Here is a 21,874-nt window from a genome sequence, read left to right as displayed (position 1 = left end):
TATTTAACATTAATCTAACTTCATAAATGAAATGATTTGCAGGGAATATAAGTGAATAAGCCTATTGTTTTCCATAAACACACACACACACACACACACACACACACACACATATATTTCACCTGTAATTTAAAAATAAAATGGAATCGCATTATCATAGAAGAGGAGGAGGTATTCCTGGACGGTGCACATAGTTTTATAATTATATAGATTTTATTAAACGATTAAAATCCTTTTTTTTGTGACTTTTTCAAAGAAGATTGATTTTTCTTTTCTTTATTGAGCTGGCGGTATTACTCTGCACGAGTTATCCCCCTTGTCGAGAGAGAGAAAAAAAAACCTTGCGAAGTAATGATTTCAAAGATGTTACCTTTCTATTGATATTTTTACAATTAATTCACAACAACGATAGAATTTCTAGTACGTATAAATTAAAAGAAATGAAACAACTCTCATAAAATAAAATTAAACGAGTAATTTTTAAGAAAAAATTTTTTTAATAGTTTCTTTTAAAAAAATGAATTTACAACAAACAAAATGTGGAAAAAATGTTTCAACTTTGTTGTGTTAATCTGCAAATGTCTGGAAAACCAATCCTTGAAGCAAAATCTCATAGCGCTGAACTGTGCCGTCCCCGCATTTCATGGTTAATGCCAGTTTCATTTCCAAAGACTCTCCGGCCTGCAAAAACAAAATATTAGAAATAAACTTGAAAAGAGCTGATATGATTGTTTTTTTTTTGTTTTTTTTTGTTTTTGGTTTATGGCATATCAACCTTTTTTTTTGGGAGGGGTATTTAATGCCAAATCTAATAAATTTTAGAAAAAGAAGTTTTATGCTTCAAGTTCTTTATATTTTCAAGTATTTATTCATGGTGTTTGGTTTAGTTGTTTTGCAGAGGAAAATTTTTAGCTGTTTTTAACTTTGCAGATCATGATTGAGTTTTGCAAATGGAAAGGATAAAAAGGAAAAAAAAATCACATAGTTTGGTTTCCTGGATGTAATTTTATGAATTTAAATAATAATTTCAAAGTTAAAAACCAATAAAATGCTGGTTTCCTTTTTTAAAAATTTATTTAAACATTTATAATCAACTTTGTTTCAACATTATATGCCATCATCAGACATGAAACAAGTCTGTGTTTTTTCTGTCTCCTTCTCCTAAAAAAAATTCTCTTAATTAACACATTCCTATTAAATAACATTAATGTTTGGTGCATTTTAGTTCAGGTAGTTATATCTTCAGACAGCCTGTTATGGTAACACAAGAGACTTACAAAATCTAGTTCGTGAGTGTATGATCTTAAAGTTATTATGTTTTCAAGTGATTTGATTGTTGTTTGCTTAATGTTGCAAAAATGCTTCAGTAAAACAGAAAAAAAATTTGTTAAAACAATAATTAAACTGCAAACGCACTCAGTTTTGTAAAGACAATCTTTACATGACCAGTATTTTGCATATTTTCTTCATCAATTATTACCTATTTCCAAAAGAAAAAAAAAAGGTAAAAAAATATAAATAACTGACTAAATGAAAGAAAATTTGATCTCTCGATCTGCATAGTATTTACAAGTTTCCTTCAATAAGTTTCCAGTTTTTTTTTTGTACAATTAAACACCGAATCTTAAACAAAACCTTATAACTAGCAATGGAAAATTTGACATGTCACAAGGAACCGTTGCCTACTGGATAAAGTCCTTGATAAGATTCAGTTATAAAATTATCGTAGAATCTTGAAAATTCAGTATCCTATTGCGATACATGTTATGAGATGACTGACAAACTTTTATGATTTAAGGTTCAAAAGAACAGCTACAGCAGGAATTCGAATACACCCCACTAAAGCCTGATTGGAGAATTTAAAAAAATACAATCTTGACGCGAGGACACTTTAGATGAACGATATGCAATAAAATTCTGTTCTAAACCTAGAAAAAAGGCCACAGAAACGCATGGAATGCTTCAGACTACTTTTGGACAATACTGCATGAATCGAGCATCAGTTTCTGAATGGCATAAGAGATTCGAGGAAGGCAGTGGGTCTGTGAGGAATGATGAGAGGTCTGGGAGAAGTAAGGAAGTCAGAACACCAGAGTTGATTGGTCAAATAAAGACTTTAACTGATAAGGACCGTCGTGTGTCTATAGAGACAATAAGTTCACAGTTTGATGTCAGTGTGGGAACTGTACACACAATTATTCACGAGAAACTGAAGGTGCAGAAAATTTGTGCAAAGTTTGTTCCAAGGGGGCAGTCCACAATTCCATCCTTTTCACAGACTATTTGACCAAAATGGGCATCAGCCCATCTTGGTCAAATAGTCTGTGAAAATTCCTCACTCTCCCTATAGTCCAAACCTTGCTCCATGTGATTTTTGGTTATTCCCTAAGCTCAAGGAAAAATTTAGAGGCTGTTATGATATAATTGAGATGAAAGAGGCTGTGACAAGGGTCATTGACATGCTCACACAAGAGGACTTTCAAGAGTCTTCCAGAAGTTGTTAGAATGTACAACAAGTGCATTACAGCTGGAGGAGATTACTTCAAAGGGGACTAGTTTCATCTGTGTACTATCAATAAGTGCCCATCCGAAAAATGAAGTAATTCATTGGCATAATAGGCAAAGAGAGGTAATCTAGTTTCGAAAACAAAGGGACGTAATTTTTTTTTTTCTTTTTTTTTTTTTTACAGTTTTTCTGTGCGTATGTTTGAAACATATGGATGCCTAACCCGCTGGACATCAGGACATGAAATTTGGTAGTAATTATCTTCTTTTTATGCATATTGTTTTTTTTTTATCAAGTTTGTCGGATAAGCTCGATGCAATGGTGCATTATTTAAAATATCCATTTTCATCTAAATTTCCTATTTGCTTTTCTGATAATTTTAAACGATTAATCGAAGTGGAGATTCTTCCGTTAATAATCGAAATTATTCATAGTCATTTATTATATACACCATAAACACTATTTTATTAAGCTTTTAAACTCTCCAGTTGTATTCACGTGAAACGTATTGCGTATAACACATATCACAAGATTGTTATTGGCACTAGGTCAGATGAGTATATAAGAGTTCTTTTATTTAATTTCATTGAGGCTCAAATAGAAAAACAAATATTTATTTACGTCTGCATTTTTTATCACGTTTGTAAATGTTTTAGTTGAAGGTTTATAATTCGTAATATTTTTATTATTCTGACTACTTTTCTTCTCTTTTCATAATATTTCAACCGATGTAACCTCCGACCTTCTTCAGGTGTATCTCATCGAATTAAAAAATCTTTCGGTTGAACTTGGAAATATCCACAGACTTTATTTAATTCCGCAATTGTATTTTGCATGTCGCCCGCATTAAGGATTAAACCTCCAACTTCCAGGAGACTGTAACTTACAACTGAGTTTACAAAGTACCTTATCCATTACGTTATATATTAATGCATTTATTTTTAATTTATTTTTAACTTTGAAATCTGACAAAAGCTAATATAATTTATTAGATTTTTTAACGTGTTACCAGCGAGCAAAAGTTATAGCCCGTTGATTTCGAATAAGGTCTTTATGCCAAATTGATGATTCAATGATTAAATTTGTGCTCATTTTTGCATTAAATACTAATCTTTATTGATCCATACTAATCCATAATAGTGCATCGAACGGATATCCTAATACTTAGTTCATTGCACCTTATCACAAGAAAGATTCGTACAAAATTTCAGCTAGATTAGCTCACTAGTTTCAGCAAAAAGTGGAACGAACAGATAGACTAAAGGAAATCTATATGCATATAAATTTGAAATTTTCGTCGCACTTAAATTAAGTTTCCAGACTTTTCCTGTCACTTTTATTCATAGTACACACGTAAAACTCTACTCCTTTTCACTGCAATCCAACAATTTCTGGAAGGCTCCATTGAAGTTCTCTTGTGTGAGCGTGTCAATGACCATCGTAACAGCCGTTTTCATCTCCTCAATTAACAACCTCTAAGGTTTCCCCTGAGCTTAGTGAATTACTAAAAGTCACAGGAAACAAAGCATGGACTATACGGAGAGTGAGGAACTGAATTGATGCCCATCTTGGTCAAATAGTCTGATCTTCTCTAAGCACCCTTGGGACAAACTTTGCGCAAATCTTCTGCATCTTCAGTTCTTCCCGAATAATTTTGTGTAAAGTTTCCATACTGACATTAAACTTTGCAATTATTGTCTTTATAGACACACGACGGTTCTTATCCATGAAATTCTTTATTTGGCCAATCAATTCTGGTGCTCTGACTTCTTTACTTCTTCCATGCCTCTCGTCATCCGTCACAAACTCCCTGCCTTTCTTGAATCTCTTACGCTACTCAAAAAACAGTATCTGTTTTCGATATTCAAATATCGGGGAAGCTTTGTTACCGAAAAAGTGTGAAGACTCTTTTTGTGATGATTAGCCGAATTTTAACTGAAATCTAGATTGACCAGATTGATGAAACCCAAGTATCCCAAACAAACACTGTGTTTATTTGATCCGATCTGCATGTCTTGGACAAGAATAGGCTAGCGACGCCCACCCTTCTCCAAACTTTAGAACACATACAGAACCTGCTCTCACCAAATGGTCACCCATTTAAGCACTGGCCAGGCTTAACGCCGCTTACCTTTCGTGATCTAACGGAGACAGGTGTCAATATGAGTATGCTGTATATGCTTTAAATAAAATAATATAAACTCACGCACGTCTTATATCGACACTGTTAAGGGTTTTAACCTATTGAAATCTTTACTGCTAGATGTCTCACCGCGACACAACAATATGCTTATTTAACATATTTAGATCCAATAAATGATTTATTTTATTATTTTATAGAATGAAACTTGTTTGACAGAACAATGTCTAAATTGTTTATTGACCAGAAATTAAATTGTAAATGTCACGAAAACAAATCGATATGGAAAGTCGATTGGTAAAATGACATTTGCAAATGCAAAAGAAATTTTACTTTTATATTATTGTAAACTTTGGATATTTAGAAAACTTTGTAATGTTTATATATGCGACACACACACACACACACACACACACACACACACACACACACATATATATATATATATATATATATATATATATATATATATATATATAATACTAGCCGGGAGACCCGACGTTGCCCGGGATTGAATAATGATCAACGAATATTTTCACACACCTATATTTTTATTGTCATCGAAATCTAGGAGGAAGCTTCCCATGCCTCCATTTAGTAACATCGTCCAAAATATATGTTATTCTACATTGCACTCTAAAGAACCTACTGTTTCTTTTATAAAATTATTTTATTCTTTCCAGTTACGTGTGGGGATTGGATCTACAGACCACATCACGCAAAAAAAAAACAACAACAAAAAAACCCCCAAAAAACCCGTAAATTTTCAAGTCTTATAAAATTCTTTGCACTTAAAAAAAAAAAAAGGAAACTTATGTGCGGAGTTTGAACCTACAGACCACATCATGCAAAAAAAATTATAAATAAACAAAAAAAAATCTATCAACTTACCCACAGTAAAATTTTCATGGCCCGTTGTTCTATAATTGTTGCTAAGCGACGACATGGAAAAATGGCTTTACTGATGATAGATGAATTAAAAAAACGGTTTCGATTATCGGTAATTATTGGGGGTATTTTGAGACTAAACTTAACTAAGACTTATACACTAAAGTTCTGTAAATTTTAAAGAAAATCTGTTCAGCCGTTTCGGAGTCTATAAGGAACGAACACACACACACACACACACACACACACACACACACACAAAGATGCATTTATATAATTGTAGTTTATAAGTTGAATTACCCACTAGGAGTTCTCACACAGGTCATCATCAGTGATTAGTCACCGAAAACAACCAGTGGTATTCCCTGGAGTCTAAGTAATAACAAGTCTCCTTAGATTTCCAGTACGACTCCACCTCTTTCAATAACCTTTACAAATAAATTTACATTATCTCAACAGCTGCCTGTCATTGATTTCTCGCTTTCAACAACCATTGGACTTTTGGTGGCAACAAGTCTTTCCAAGGTCCAAGTCTTCTTTGCACTTATTCAGTGGAGGTCTGGGTTGTGGTTTTCTCCCCTTTTTTTTTACCCTTTACACCTGTTTTGTGTGGGACCCCTTTTTTGTGGCGGTTTATAAGATTGCTTCGAGTTTTAGTTTTTATCTTTTTATTTTGTTTCTGTTGCAGTCTCGAACAGTTTATATGGGTTATTTATTTGGTAATTATTATTTAGATTTTAATTACATTTTCAACCTAAACAAGGCACAGTGCCACTTTGATGTAGGGGGATACTATCAGGGACATAAGTTGCGGGGATACTATCTAGGGAGGTTACTATGCATATCAACAAAATGAGTAAATGAGTGATTAAGGAATGAAAAAAAGATCATCAAGGCTCGTCTTGTTGCACTTGGTTATGAAAAAAAATCCCATAATAAAAACAGATTTTTCAGCATGCAGCTAATGTGTGTCCAGAATCACAGATGCGGATGCTGAAAAGATGAATTTATGAATTAAATGATGTACCTCGTTCATAGTACAAACAAGTAAATCGTGATTTGACTCGCTTGACTTTCTTTCAGCTTGGTTGAATATCCAGCTTGGTATGTTACTTGAAGTAACCTCACTTGGAGAAGGTGGACCATCTATATATATAAAAGCGAAAATGTGTGTATGTATGTATGTATGTTCGCATTTTGTGTATGTCCAAGAAAGGCTTTTTTCAGAGAAGTGGTTGGTCGGTTCGCAACTTCTTAAACTTTTTATATCACATATAAATCATAATATCTCCGTGCTCGCCTGTCTATTTAATTTGCTCGACTTCGGGAAGATAAATATTCAACATTTGTCGCTCGCCGCATGTGGATTAGGCTTTTTCCTATAATAAAAGCGACACTAATTCTGGCTATATTTTTCCGGTGGTGATCGCCGGAAATGTCCGAAAGCAATCATCTTTGATAATATGGATATATTTTCCTTATATCAAACAATTGCTATTTAATTTGGACAAGTGGAGCTGCCCCCCCCCAACATCTTCAGAAAATAAAAATAAAAAAAGTGTTCCCGCAGTAAATGAAATACTATCCCGCAGTCAAAGTTGACCTCATTAAGTCATTAAAACGTACACCTGCCAAATCTAAGTAATTAAATAAATTCAAACGTGTTTCCGTTAGTATCTCGCGATGGGCCAATGGTTAACATCGCACTCTTTTTTTTTCACACTTTAATTTCCAACTTCGCCTCAAGGGTTCGGGCTCGGTCCTCATACTTTTTATTTTTATTTTACCCCCCCTCCACCGGAGTTTTGATTTACCTCCAAACACCCGGGCAACGCCGGGTACTCCCCGCTAGTTCCTTATAAAAGCCAGTGTTGGTTAGTCATATTGAGATCTTATTTGGGCCGCGAATACGAAATGTGAGTTTGAATATTTAGTTCGGGTTGACTTGTAGGGAAAATTATCCTAATACCAAGTTATCATAACAAAGCCTGGTACAGAGAAACTTAGACAATCGAGGATAGTGTCTAGTAGGCATTCAAGTTCTCTCCACTAAACAATTGTATTATTAATGGCCTCAGTAATGATGTGGAGGTGGGAACTCTTCATTTTACCTCCGAATTTCTGCAAGATAATATGCTGGAAAAAGAAAGGGGGTGTCTTAGATCACCATCTGATGTGTGTCCAGAATCACAGATGCGGAAGCTGAAAGATGGATATATGGATCAAAGGATGCACCTCGTTCCTGGTACAAAAAAGTTAATCGTGATTTATGGGTAAATCGCTTGATGGCACAAGACAATGCACTGTCTCTTTTGTTTGATTGCATTGGTGATTTGATAAACATTCTGGCAATACATGTAAATGATTTCATATTCTATAATCTATTTCAGCAAGATGCGACCGCAGAATTGAAAAAGTATTAAAAATTGGAAATCACGAAAGTTGAACATTAAAATGTTTTGGATTGAATGTTGAGCAAAATAAAAAAAAAATAATGTGGTTATCATATATGAAAATCTATATGCTTCAGCTATATCCGCAATGGATGTAAAGAAAGCAAGATCATTAAGAAAAAAAAAAAAAAAGAAATTAAGTCAAGAGAAAAAAAAGGACAGGTTCAATGATGTGGGTATCCACCTACACTCCACCAGGTGTATCGTTTGATGTGTGTAGAAGGAGTAAGATGGGAAAATATCCAAAGCTGAAGTTCCTTTTCAAATCAAACAAATCACTAATAAAGTTAAAATCAAAGACAGGTGTCCCCATCTTGGGAAACTTTAAGATGTGAATATTGTTTGTTATTCAGATGCCACCTATGCTAGTTTGGAGGATGGACCGTCACGGTGGCTTTATCATCTTCGTTTGTGTTAAAATGGACAGAATGGCTCCTACATGCCAAAAAGTCGATTAGACTCAGAAACAAAATCTATATCATTCATCTATCTCCAATGGACATAAATAAAAGAGACCTTTAAACAAAAATGAATTGTATTGAGAGAAGACGAATCTAAAAAGTTTGTCAGGTCAAATGATGTTGGTATACACTCGGACTTGACCAGATGTATCATTTAACGTATGTAAAAATGAGTTAAATCGGAAAATCACAAAAAGGGGAAGTAACTCTTTAATGCAAGCAGGTCACTAATAAAGGACAGGTTCGGTATATTTTTTTTCTAAATAAAAAAGAATTAGGGATATTATTTTGTCATGGTGATTTACCCTATTTCGTAACCATATGAACTCTTCTAGACGTACTGTATACAAGAGCTTAACAACAGTCTCAAAGCAATCTTTTTGTAACATACTAATCTGTTTGTAACATACTAATCTGTTTGTAACATACTAATCTTTTTGTAACATACTAATCTGTTTGTAACATACTAATCTTTTTGTAACATACTAATCTGTTTGTAACATACTAATCTTTTTGTAACATACTAATCTCCACGCATTTTTAAATGTAACACAGTGGTGTCTTATTTATTATCAGTTCTTTAACGTGACAACATTTTAACAAGCTTTCGGTTTGAAAAGCTTCTCCTTGCGATGAAAACACAAACTGTAAGAATTCAAAACAGGCATAGAGCAATAATTATATTTGACACTGTTTCTTGAACTTGTCACCGACGGATCCATCTCAATATAATTCAGTCAGTAATGACTAGGGCTAGAACAACAGAATATTTTTTTTCATTGTCTTTACTCTCGAGTATATATCCGACACAGACACAATTAATCAACCGAGAGCCACATCACCGTACAGAAAAACATATATCAATGGATGTATACTTGAATTAAAAACAAGGAAAAATATGCTGTTGTTCTAGCCAATGATTTGGTCATTACTATTAGGTATATACCATTTTGCTAATCAGAAGCTGTCGCTTAAAATTCCCGAAAATGAAGAACTTTGAAGTCCCAGATTTCGAAAACTGGCATTTTTTTAAAAATCTATTATATAAATAGATTTTTTTTAAAAATGCCAGTTTTGGAAATCTGGGACTTCAATTACTTTTTTTTAATTAGTTTAATTACTTTAAAGGCTCGTGCATTCAATCCTTACTTTATGGAATATATATTTTCAACATTATTGAATACATTGACATTTATACGATTTATTTTTTATGACGAGAAGGACCTGTGTCTTGGCGTTGCCCAAGAAAGTATATTTAATCAAGAATTTTCAGGTTCTAACATTAAACTACGGAAGTGAAGCAAAGTGTAGGTATTATTAATATTTATTTATTCTGGAATATTTTAAACAGCAACATGGATAACATGGATAGATCGTCACAGGATGGTTTTATTACCTTCGTTCGTGATGGGGTGAACAGAATGTTTCCTATATACTGGTCATTAAAAAAGAAAATTGACCGTCTAACAAAAAGTTAATTAGCTTCAGAAACGAAATCTATATGTTTCATTTATCCCTAATAGACATAAAGGAATGAGACCTTAAAAAAAATTATATCAAAACTAATTCTTCGCTCTAAATTCGAAAATTAGCGTGTGTTTTGTTTGGTACTTTTACAGAATTTGAACCAAACTCTTCTTAAAGTCGATTTTTTGTAGCTTTGAGAGTGAATCTGTATTTATATTTTCTTTTTATAATCTAATCTATGAATATAAAAGCGAAAATGTGTGTGTGTGTGTATGTATGTATGTTCGCTTTTTGTGTATGCTCGAGAAAGGCTTTTTTCCGAGAAGCTATAGGTCGACTCACTTCTTAAAACTTTTTATATCACGTCTAAATGATAATATCTACGACTTAAGAACGGGGGTCGAGTGTGTATTTAATTTGCCCGACTTTTACGCGCTATTTTTTCCTGATATTTCGATCGCCGCGTGTTTCTTTCGCTTTTCAGTATAAAACAAGCGAAAACTGGCTTGCAGCCGCGTCATGTTTCAAGGTCAAACATCACCTGACTTAAGTTTCTCGCACCTGTCAATTTCATTTTATAAACGTTAAATTAAGATGCTTTTCATTCCTCTTCTCTCGTGACCAAGATGGTTAGGTCTCAGGGTTTTTTCCCCATTTCGTTTCCACCTCCACGTCAAAGGTTCGGGGTTCAAGCCTACTTTTCTACTAAAACTTTTTTTTCTTTTAAACCTCCAAACACCCGGCCAACGTTTTTTTGTTTTTAAACAGGGTTGTTTTGATCACCCCCAGCACCAACACCTACAAACACACGGCCACGCTAGTCTATAAATATAAAAGCGAAAATGTATGTATATTTGTATGTGTGTTCGCTTTTTCTGTATGTCTACAAAAGGCTTTTTTCAGAGAAGCGGTCACTCGTCTGACAACTTTTTAAAACTTTTTATATCGCATATAAATCGTAATATCTCACAGTTAACAAAGAAGCTCGCCTGTATATTTAATTTGCTCGACTTTGCGAAGATAAATATTCAACATTTGTCGCTCGCCGCATGTGGGTTAGTCTTTTTCCTATAACATCTTGGGGAGCGTTCCCGCAGTAAATGAAATACTATCCCGCAGTCAAAGTTGACCTCATTAACTCATTAAAACGGGCACCTGCCAAATCGAAGTAATTAAATAAATTCAAACGTGTTTCCGTTAGCATCTCGCGGTGGGGCAATCGTTAACGTCGCACGTTTTTTTTTTTCACACTTTAATTTACAACTTTGCCTCAACGATTCGGGTTCGATCCTCATACTTACCTACCAAAACATCTTTTTAACCCCCACCTCCGGAGTTTCCACACGCACCTCCAAACACCTGGGCAACGCCGGGTACCCCTCGCTAGTATCATATAAAGGGCAAAATGGACGCGTGCGTTTGTGTATGTCCATGAAAGGCTTTTTGCATCGGTCTTTTCACGTCGGTTAAATTCTGGGAGAAGTTTTCGCATACTTCTCATATCGTAATATCTCAGATTCGCAAACGGACATCGTTTCTTTTCGCTTTTTTTTTTATCAAGTTAAAAGAATGTTTCTACCGTGCCGTCATCTCCGGTGTTTTTTTTTTTTTTTTTTTTTTGTATAAATAAAGCAAAACTATTGGAACGCAACCGCCTGACCTCCCGGACGGGTAGTATCTGTTCTGTAATTGGTCCTTGATCAATGTAGGGGAAACCCTTCATACTGAGACAATTACTATTTATTTGGATACTGCCAGAGTGCCCCCTTTTGGGGGGAGCTGGTTTTCCCTCCACATTAAAAACGACCTTGTGTCTAATTTACTTTGCGTGGGAGGTTTAAAAGTAACGCCATTTCTGCAAGTCATCTCTTGTTTTTGATTGACTGCGTTAAATTTGAACGCTTTAGACTTCCGGTCGTGTCATGGAGTAGCGGTAAAACATCAGATTTTCTTTCACTTTCTTTTCCGCCTTCGTGTCATGGGTTCGAGTTTACCTGCCTACTACCACTTTTTTTTTTTTTGCTGAACACACACCCGGGCAACGCCGGGAACCCATGCTAGTTATTGTATAAAAGTCACTTTGTGTGTGTGTGTGTGTGTGAGTTCCTTCCTCATATATGCATCAAGGGGAGGGGTACAAGTGCCAGGAATTCATCAGAGCACATTGCACTAAGATACTTGTAAAACAGGCACAGTAAAAGTAGCTTGCTTGCCATAAATATATTTTCACACTTGATTGTTGGCAGAACACGAATAGGAGTATACATTTTTTGCTCATTAAGACTGAGTCAACCCCAGCTACAAAGTGTTTTAGCTGATCCACGAGGCGTAACTTTGTGTCACATACACTTCAGATGTGACCATTCGCTGTGGCAAATATGTGCTTGACATGCAGGTTCAGGAAGATATCTTGCAGCAGGTTGCCGGTTCATTATTACGTGGAGTACCGCCTTGCCGCCTACCTAACAGGCGAGTTTATTTGGTAGGGGGTGCATTTCCCCTAGTGAATTAAACATGCCCCCTGATACCAACCTGGAAATTTCTATGATTCGACATGGTACATACAGCATCTAGCCTTCCCAAAGGGTCACCCATCTGATACTGACTAGATTCATCGTTGCTTAACTTCAGTGATCTGGCGATAACGGGTGTGTCAGCGTGATTATGCCGTATTTCATATTACTATATATATAAGGAAAAACATATGCAAAAGAAGACGCAGCTTTTATGAATAGTTTCACAACATTTCGTCTTTGTTCCCCCCCCCCCAATTTGAAGCATCGTTCGTCAGGTGATAACAATTATATTCTCATAAAGACCTCTTTTGGTGCTTTCCATTTTCTTTGAAACTCTGTTATCGGCAAATAATTCCGGATTTGGTTTTGGTGAGCAAATGGAACATTGCTTTGGTGTTCGAACAGATTTCATACGTCGCTGCTTCCGTCAGTTCTTTGAGAAAGATCCGCATTATTCTCTCCCTTTCTTTTTATGCCGACCAGTATGATAATCTGTTAGACAAAGGAGATCTTCTCTCGGAATAATCTATATGTAATTCCAAACTCGATGTGCGTTATTTGTTCCTTGTCTATCAAGAATGGAATTTATGGAGAATCAGGTTTTTTATAACCAAATTCGCAAAGTCTGTCTACAAAGTAATTCCGATAGGGGAACATAATCAGGGCTAGGAGGGGGGGTATCTGCTGGTTAAAAAAAATGAAAAAAGAAAGACATACGTTCAACATAATTATTAATTCCCGACTGCCTACCTCAAAGAGAGAGAGAGAGAGATGGTTGGGAAACTAATACATGTCAAAAGAAACAGGCACTTTCGCAAAAACTCTGGAAGCCTCTTTAATTTAATTATCCCCTCATTTAAATTTATCGACAAAAATTTCACAATTTATGTATATACTAGCGAGGGGTACCCGGCGTTGCCCGGGTGTTGGAAGTGTGTGTGGTTTTGGATAAATAAAAAGAAAAATCGTTGGTTGTTAAAAAAAACAAAAAAAAACAAAGCCTTGAAGCGCAGTTGGAAAATAGTAAAGTGTGAAAAAAAACAAACAAAAAAAAACAGGTGCCCGTTTTTGACGAGTTATTGACGTGAACATTGAGTGCGGGACAGTGTTTTATTTAACGCGAGTCTGTTTTTTCTATACGAAAAATCTTAATGAATATGCGGCGATGGTATGCGATAGCTATTCAGCAGTTAACATTTTCTGCGGGACAGTTTTTAATGAGGTCAATAAACCGGTTTGTTTGTTTTTAACTAACTTTGGAAAAAAACAGCTCCCTGTTTATTAGGAGTGTCTTGTCTCGAAATGAAAGCAACCGTCTGATATGACGAAGCCGACATTGACCAAACGTTACATAGCTTTCTAGAGACCACTGGCCGTGGGCCAGTATTTCGAATCGAGTTTCGCGTTTTTTTTTTTGTTTTTTTTTTTCTTATACCGAAAAACGAATGCAACACGTGCAGATCTGAAAATGTCAAATAATTAACGTTTTAACATCGGGCAAATTAAATAGAGAGGCGACCACCGTTGTTAAGTCATAGATATTATCATTTAGACGTGATATAAAAAGTTTTAAAAATGAGCGACGGTGTCGAGAATCCGCCGGAAAAAAGCCTTTTGAAGACATACACAAAAAGCGAACACACATACACGCATACATTTTCGCTTTTATACATATAGACTAGCGGGGGGTACCCGGCGATGCCCGGATGTTTGGAGGTGTGTGTGGTGTTAAATAAAAAAGAACCCGGGGGGGATCAAACCCGAAGCCCTGAGGCGAAGTTTAAAAATAAAATCGGCCAGCTAGAATGAGTTAGTGAAAGATGTTTGAATTTATTTAAGAACCAAATTGACAGGTGCACGACCGGAAGTCGTCAAGCGTTACGACGACGACGTAGGTTTGTTTGTTATAAGCGAAGTAAAAAAAGAAAACAACGTTAACACTAAGCGGGAAAAAAACACAAAAAACTAACGTAAGGCAAACGAACGATGAAAACAGAAAAACGAACACGTGAAAAATGGCTTAAATAAGCCTGTTTCGATATTAAAATCTAAAAAATCGAAAAAAAAAAAAACATCACACCACGATTCGAACCCAAAACGTTTAGATAATGAATCAAGGCCTTAATCAACTGAGCTAAGGCGACGTTCACGAAATTTGTTCGGTTTTTCAACTATTTAAAGTAAATCAGGTCACGACGTCATCTGACGCATGCGTAGAATCGGTCATTGTCACGAGAGGACCGTTTTTGTTGACCCCCCCTGTCGAAAATTGTCGATTTCGGGGGGAAAAAGTTAACGTTATTGGCCAATTTTTCGATATTTTTCGAGCAAAGGATGGAGCTTCGATGTGATACATGCAGCTTCGATGTGATACCGAGTTTGTGAATTTTTGTTGCGTCTGTCGAAAGTTTTTAGCAGACATCCAAACATACACACAAACATACATACATACATACACGCATACATACATTTTCGCTTTTATATATATAGAAGACTAGTGAGAGGTACCGGGTGTTTGGGTGTGTGTGTGGAAACTCCGGGGGTGGGGTGGGGGTTAAAAACAAGTAAGTATGAGGATCGAACCCGAACCCTCGAGGCAAAGTTGTAAATTAAAGTGTGAAAAAAAAAACGTGCGACGTTAACCATTGCCCCACGGCGACATGCTAACGGAAACACGTTTGAATTTATTTAATTACTTGGATTTAGCAGGTGCCAGATTTAATGAGTTAATGAGGTCAAGTTTGACTGCGGGATTTCATTTACTGCTGAACGCTTTTTTTTTCCCCAAGATGTTATAGGAAAAAGACTAACCCACATGCGGTGAGCGACAAATGTTGAATATTTATCTTCCCGAAATCAAGCAAATTAAACAGACTGGCGAGCTTCGTTGTTAACTGTGAGATATTACGATTTCTATGTGATATAAAAAGTTTTAAAAAGTTGTGAAGCGAGCGACCGCTTCTCTGAAAAAGCCTTTTGTAGACATACAGAAAAAGCGAACACACATACATACATTTTCGCTTTTATATTTATAGATGTTATGTTTATTTTTGTTTTCTGAATAAATTCTGTCCGCTGCAAATAATGTTTCAGCTAAGTTACTTCCCCTTTCGCTTACGTCACGTAAGATACTTGACCCAACATGTCACCTTATTGGAACTGTTTTTCATGGGTAATTACTTTTCTTCCTTATCGTTTCCCGTAATTTTTGGATATGTTAATATTTCCGACATGGCAATTACGTAGGTACTGTTTGTTTTACTTGAAATTCAATATTCTTTCGTAGTTATAATATGGAAGCACCAATAATTTAATTATTTTAGAATTTAGAGTACAGGGTCATGTTATAGGGGGGAAAAAAGGCTGTCCCCTTTCCATGTAAATAAGAAGAACATTAGATAAATGAGATAATACAAAACTGCAAATAAACGATCCAAAATATCATAATCGCCTAAAAAAGTAGAATGCCATTTTTATTTAGGGGAGGATTTAGCTGAGGATTTTTAGCTCCGGAAGGACCAATGAATGTTCCATAGAACGAGGAATATATTTAATCAAGAAGTATGTTTCGATAAAGGTGATATTTTTCTACCGTAAAACAATTACCTTTTTGGACACCTCCCCCCCCCGCCCCCCGAAACCCCCCCCCAAAAACTAATAATACGCAGCAAATATGAGTTTATTAACATTTCTGCGAAAATAGTGTCCATTGTATTTAAAATACAGAACTGGCCCAAATGAGATAAATTAAGAAGTACTTTCAATGCAAAGAATAAAATCACATTGGAAGAGAGATCTTTAATTTACTCCTTCAGTCCAGCATCTCTTGGCAGACAATGTTCTTTTTATACGCTGCTTCTTTCGAATGTTCCCTTTTTTTATATAACGTTTCGCTGATTTCTTTCTGCCGTGAAGAACTGCTGTATGCTAAGATTACTACAAGTTATTTTCTGACACGGCTACAGTACTGATCATCAACAGAGTGTTTCAAAAGTTTGGGATGCATTTCAAGTCCTTATATCTACTTAACTATGAATGGTAGTAAAATAAAATTGGTGCCATTTTTAAGCTAAATGCATTAAGTTTTTTGGAATTTTGCTATTGATTTTTTATTTCTTTTTACATCTAGTAATGGCGTCCACTCAACCAGAAAAGGTGTTTTGTGTGCTTGAATTTGCAAAAACTAAATCATGGATATTTGTTCAACGATCTCCAGATCTCACACCTTGGTAATTTTTTTTGGGGGGAGGGGGGATTTTTGTGAAAGGACTGGTCTATGTTCTTCCCATTCCAAGAGACGTGGATGAGCTGAAGGCTTGAATAACAAACTCTGCTGAAACCATTGACAACGCAATGCTGGCACGCGTTTGGCAAAAACTGCACTATCAACTTGATGCGTGTCGCGTGACCAATCGTGCTCACGTTGAACATTTTTAAACATTTCATGAAAAGCTTAAGATTACAAGCTTTCTGAATATACCAGATGCGTTTTTAAATCCTTAATTGTTCTTGCGATGTTCAATGTCAAAAAAGGACTTGAAATGTGCCCCCAAAGACTTTCGCAGCAGCACCCTGTATTATTTGAAGTGAATAGTATCAGTAAGTAAAGAATTGCCTTTTAGAAAGGTTTTATTAACTGTAAAATACACGTACGCTCTTGAAAGGATCGAGCGGGAAAATGAAACAGAGGGCGCTTTTATTATGAATGTCAATCCCAAGGGGGATAACTCTTAACAACAAATTAAATCATAACATTTTCCCCGTCCTAAAGTATTCAAGTAAGGGGTAATTAATTATAGACAAATTTTTTTTTTTTTTTTTTTTTTTTTTTTTTTTTACAATCACATAAGAATCATTTTATTTACAAATAACATATGAACCCAAACTGCAGTTTTTTCAGTATTTAGTCACAAAATCCTTATATTTACTAGGGAATTGTCGAACTCGGGACGACCTCCGCACAGATTGGCAGGAATGCTGATTTTCAGTATTATTTTTTAGTGAAATCTAATTTTCTTCAAGATCAGACGATTGATTTTTGTCTTCCTCATGACCAATGTTTTCATTAGTAGAAGGTTCAAATAAAGTCTCTGAAGTAGTAGGATTATTATTAGAGTTTTCTTCATTTAATGAGTTTGGAGCTAAGTCTCGAACGTTGAGAGTGGTTTCAGTACCAGAAGGTAGTTGAACATAAGCGTAGTGGGGGTTGACATCTATTAGGGTGGCAGGCGTTACAGGAGGGTCATGTTTACTTGTTTTAGTGTGGTTTCTAATATATATTGGGCCTGGTTTAACCCAAGAAGGAATTGAAATTCCGGAAGCAGATTTACGACTATATTTAAATAGTCTATCATGGGGAGTAATATTAGTGGCAGTACAAAGTAATGATCTAATTGAATGAAGTGCGTCCGGTAGTATGTCTTCCCAATAAGGTAGTTTCATTTGATTAGAATGTAATGTTGTTTGAATGGCCTTCCATAAGGTACCGTTGAGTTTTTCAATCTGTCCATTACCTTCAGGATGATATCTACTTGTTTTAGAAGTAGCAATTCCTTTTTTTGTGTAAAAAATCCTTTATTTCTCTTGCTAAGAAATCAGAAGCACGGTCGGTATGTATCATGTCAGGCAAACCAAAAATTGAAAAGAGTTTGTTTAGACAGTGGATAATGGTTTTGCTTGTCATATCTCTGCAAGGAAAAGCGAAAGGAAAACGGGAATACTCATCAATTAGAGTAAGTAGATATTTGTTGCCATGTATAGAAGTAGGTAGAGGGCCTTTAAAATCAAGATTTAATCGTTGAAAAGGTAATATGGCTTGAATGAGAGTCCCTCCATTGGTATTGGCGAATTTGGGTTTCAGTAATTGACAGGATGAGCAAGAGTCAGTAATATTCTTAATTTGATCCAAAGTAAAAGGGAGGTTCCTCGTTCTTATAAAATGGCTTAGTCTTGAAACACCAGGATGACATAATTGTTTATGTAAATCACGAAGATCTTGTAGATTGTAAGTAAGAGCAGAGATGCGAGAGAATGTGTCAGCAGCAATATTTTCAGGTCCAGGTCGATAAACTATAGTGAAATTGTATTGGGATAATTCTATACGCCAACGACATATTTTGTCATTCTTAATTTTTGATTTTCTTTTATTGTCGAATATGAAGCTGATGCTCTTCTGATCTGTGATGACTTTAAAGTGCCTGCCGAGTAGAAAATGTCGCCACTTACGGAGAGCTTCTACAATAGCGGCTGCCTCTTTTTCTACTGCATGGTGCTTAATTTCGTTAGTATTGAGAGTTCTTGAAAAAAAATGCAATAGGACGACCTTCTTGATTTAGTGTTGCAGCAATGCAATAGTTACTAGCGTCCGTTTCTACTTCAAATTCTTTATTTGGATCTACCGTTATTAAAGTGGCGTCTTTTAGATCATTTTTCAATGTTTGAAAAGATTTTAATACAGATGGAGGTAGTGGAAATTCTTTGTTTTGATTTAGTAATAAAATTTTATCAGAAAATTTTTTAATGAATTTGCAGTAATAGGAAAACATTCCAACTATTCTTTTTTGAGATTTAAGATTCAGCGGAGGTGGCATTTCGAGTAATGGTTTTAGTCTTTGATAATCGGGAGCTATTTGATTATTTTCTATGGTGTAGCCGAGTAGAGTAATAGAACTAGAAGAAATTATGCTTTTATTTTCATTTAAAGTGATGTTATATTGTTTAGCAATTTTGTAGAATTTTTGAAGATTGTAATCGTGTTCTTCTTGATTTTTTCCACATATAGTTACGTTATCAACATACACAAAGGTATCGGTTAGATTTTCTTTTTCTATAATATAGTCTATGCTCCTCTGGAAAGCACTTACTCCATTGGTGACGCCAAAAGGAAGACGAGTAAATTGAAAAAGTTTGCCACTTACTTCAAACGCAGTGAATTTACGATCAGCATGATTTATAGGTATTTGGTGATAAGCAGATTTTAGGTCGAGAGTAGAGAAGATGTTATATTGAGCGATGTCGTCTACCATCTTATTGATATTGGGCATTGGGTAAGCGTCTAGTTCCGTGAATCTATTGATGGTATCGCTGTAGTCGACTACCATTCTTTTCTTATGATTCTCATTCGAAGTTACAAGAACTTGCGCTCGCCACGGAGATATCGAAGGTTCAATTATGCCTTCTTTCAACATTCTAGCAGTCTCTTCTTTTATGAATTTGTTGGCGGCAAAAGTGTAACGTCGGGATTTTGTCGCAATAGGAGTAGTATGAGGAGAAAGATTAGAAAAGAGAGGAGGGGGTGGAACGTTTATGGTAGGAAAAAAATTATTCGTGTTTATAGCTCCAATTATAAGTTTGTCTCTAGGACCGTCGAATTTAAGTGTTACTTTTTTATATTTTTTTAAAATATCTTTTCCGATTATTAAATCAATGAAAAGGTTTTCAATGATTTCAATTGTTATTCCAGAATGGGTTTTATCTTTCAGTATTAAATCCACGACAGCTTCGCCAGTTATTTTAGCATGTTGATCGGAAGCAGCCAGAGCTATAGTTTTGTTTTTAGGTATTGTGAAGAGTTTAAGTTTTTTAGCAGTATTTTCATTAATGAATGTTTTTACACTGCCGGAGTCCACCATAGCGTTCACGAAGTGCCCGTTAATTTGGCATTGAGTGAATGTGACATCTTTGGAGTTAGTTCCTAGTCAGGATAGAGAAGGTGAGGGGTAGTCAGAGTCGTCATAAAGAACAGCAGTATGAGTGTTAGAAATAGAAGATTTACACACTTTAGCCCAATGACCATTTTTTTTGCATTTTTTACATTCGGCGTTTCGTGCAGGACATAAATATCGAGGATGACGTGATTTTCCACAGAAAAAACAAACCCCTTTTGGATGCATATTTTCTTTAGTCACAGCTATACGATTGTAGCCCGAAGGATTATTTGTAGCTGCTACAGTAAAGTTATTTGCGTAGCTTATCGAATGCTTTTCTGCTTGTTCAAGAGATCTGGCCGTGGCATATGTGTCTTGTAAAGTCAGGATGGGTTTTTCTAACAGTCGTTGTCGGATGGACGAAGAAGAAATTCCACCGATGAAAGCTTCCCGAATGTATTGATTTTTGTTTTCTTCAGCAGAAACCGCTTCGAAGTTAAATGTTTTGGCAAGCATTTCCAATTGTAGTATGAAGGCATCTATATTTTGTGTTGTTTGTTGCTTCGTCGTCATCAATCGATATCTATTATAAACAATATTTTCAGGTTTTAAATAAGCGGCGTCCAATGTTCTTAATGCACTATCGTAGTCGGTTTTATCGCTTATTAAATCGAAAACAGAGGCTGAAATACAATTGATCAAGGCAAAGAAATTATCTGAAGTGTTTTCGATTAATCCGTTATTATGTGAGCGGATATAATTCTGGAGGGTTAATTTCCAATGCCTATAGGATTTTTCGGAATTAGGGCATGTAGGTTCCACCTCGAATCTGTCGGGACGTAAGATTCGATCCATTATTTTTTTTTTTACAGTTAATAAAATTGAAGTGAATAGTATCAGTAAGTAAAGAATTGCCTTTTAGAAAGGTTTTATTAACTGTAAAATACACGTACGCTCTTGAAAGGATCGAGCGGGAAAATGAAACAGAGGGCGCTTTTATTATGAATGTCAATCCCAAGGGGGATAACTCTTAACAACAAATTAAATCATAACATTATTGATATAATTCTATTGTATTGTTCTGTATTATTGATATAATTCTATTCGAAAACGATGCTACATCAAAGGGGGTTAATCTCATATTCTTGTACTGCATTGCAAGAGTGTCTTTTTGTTTTAAATCTAAATTACACAAATTTGTTCTTTTTTGAAGCCGTTTTGCATTCACACACTGTATTTCCCCTTCTTCAAAGAATAACGTACTGACTCACTAAGAAATGAACAAACAGAATATTATATATAATAGAATTTTCTTATTATAAGAAGTTTTTATGTAGCAAAAACTTTTAATTCTACATTATATAAAAATATGGACAATTCTAGCAAAACTTCTTGAAGCCATACATCTATTCCTGTTTATAGATGTACAATATCATTAAATATTAATATAGATTGTTAACTTTACGCCAGGTTTCCTTGCGAAAATAACACTAAAGATGAGAACAGGTTAGTTTCATTTGACAAAATTAATGCTTTTCAAAACATAATTGTTATATGTATTTGGCATAATTGCATAAAAATGAGTTTATTTTCAGTTTCATGAATGCCAACTAATATTTGTCTCGAAGAAAAGAATCGATTTATTTGTCCGTCAATTGTTTCCATAGAGAATAAAACGGGAAGTTCAAGAACGGCCGATCAGATTTCTCTGTCTTCTCTCTTGATAATTGAATTGCAGCAAATATAATATTAAAAATTCAATAGTGACTTTGTGTTTGTATGTTTGGAACCAATATT

The 21,874-nt window shown here is 35.2% G+C and overlaps 1 protein-coding gene across 3 annotated transcripts in view; it reads right to left on the bottom strand.

The window, feature by feature from the left end:
* Positions 1-480: 480 nt before the first annotated feature.
* The window catches only part of LOC145261207 (cilia- and flagella-associated protein 74-like), a 2,330,915-nt gene continuing 2,309,521 nt past the window's right edge, over positions 481-21,874 (bottom strand). For all 3 annotated transcript variants that reach the window (XM_080119545.1, XM_080119548.1, XM_080119547.1), the window contains one exon: positions 481-681. In XM_080119545.1, coding sequence (XP_079975671.1) covers positions 568-681 — 114 coding nt within the window. In that variant the 3' untranslated portion in view covers positions 481-567. The remainder of the gene's footprint in view (positions 682-21,874) is intronic.

The sequence above is a fragment of the Euprymna scolopes genome, chromosome 37 (genome assembly GCF_053919585.1).
Source record: "Euprymna scolopes isolate OS-2025 chromosome 37, ASM5391958v1, whole genome shotgun sequence".
Classification (NCBI taxonomy): Eukaryota; Metazoa; Mollusca; class Cephalopoda; order Sepiida; family Sepiolidae; genus Euprymna; species Euprymna scolopes.
The sequence above is the reverse complement of the archived record's forward strand: the minus strand, read 5'-3'. Positions and strand labels throughout refer to the sequence as shown.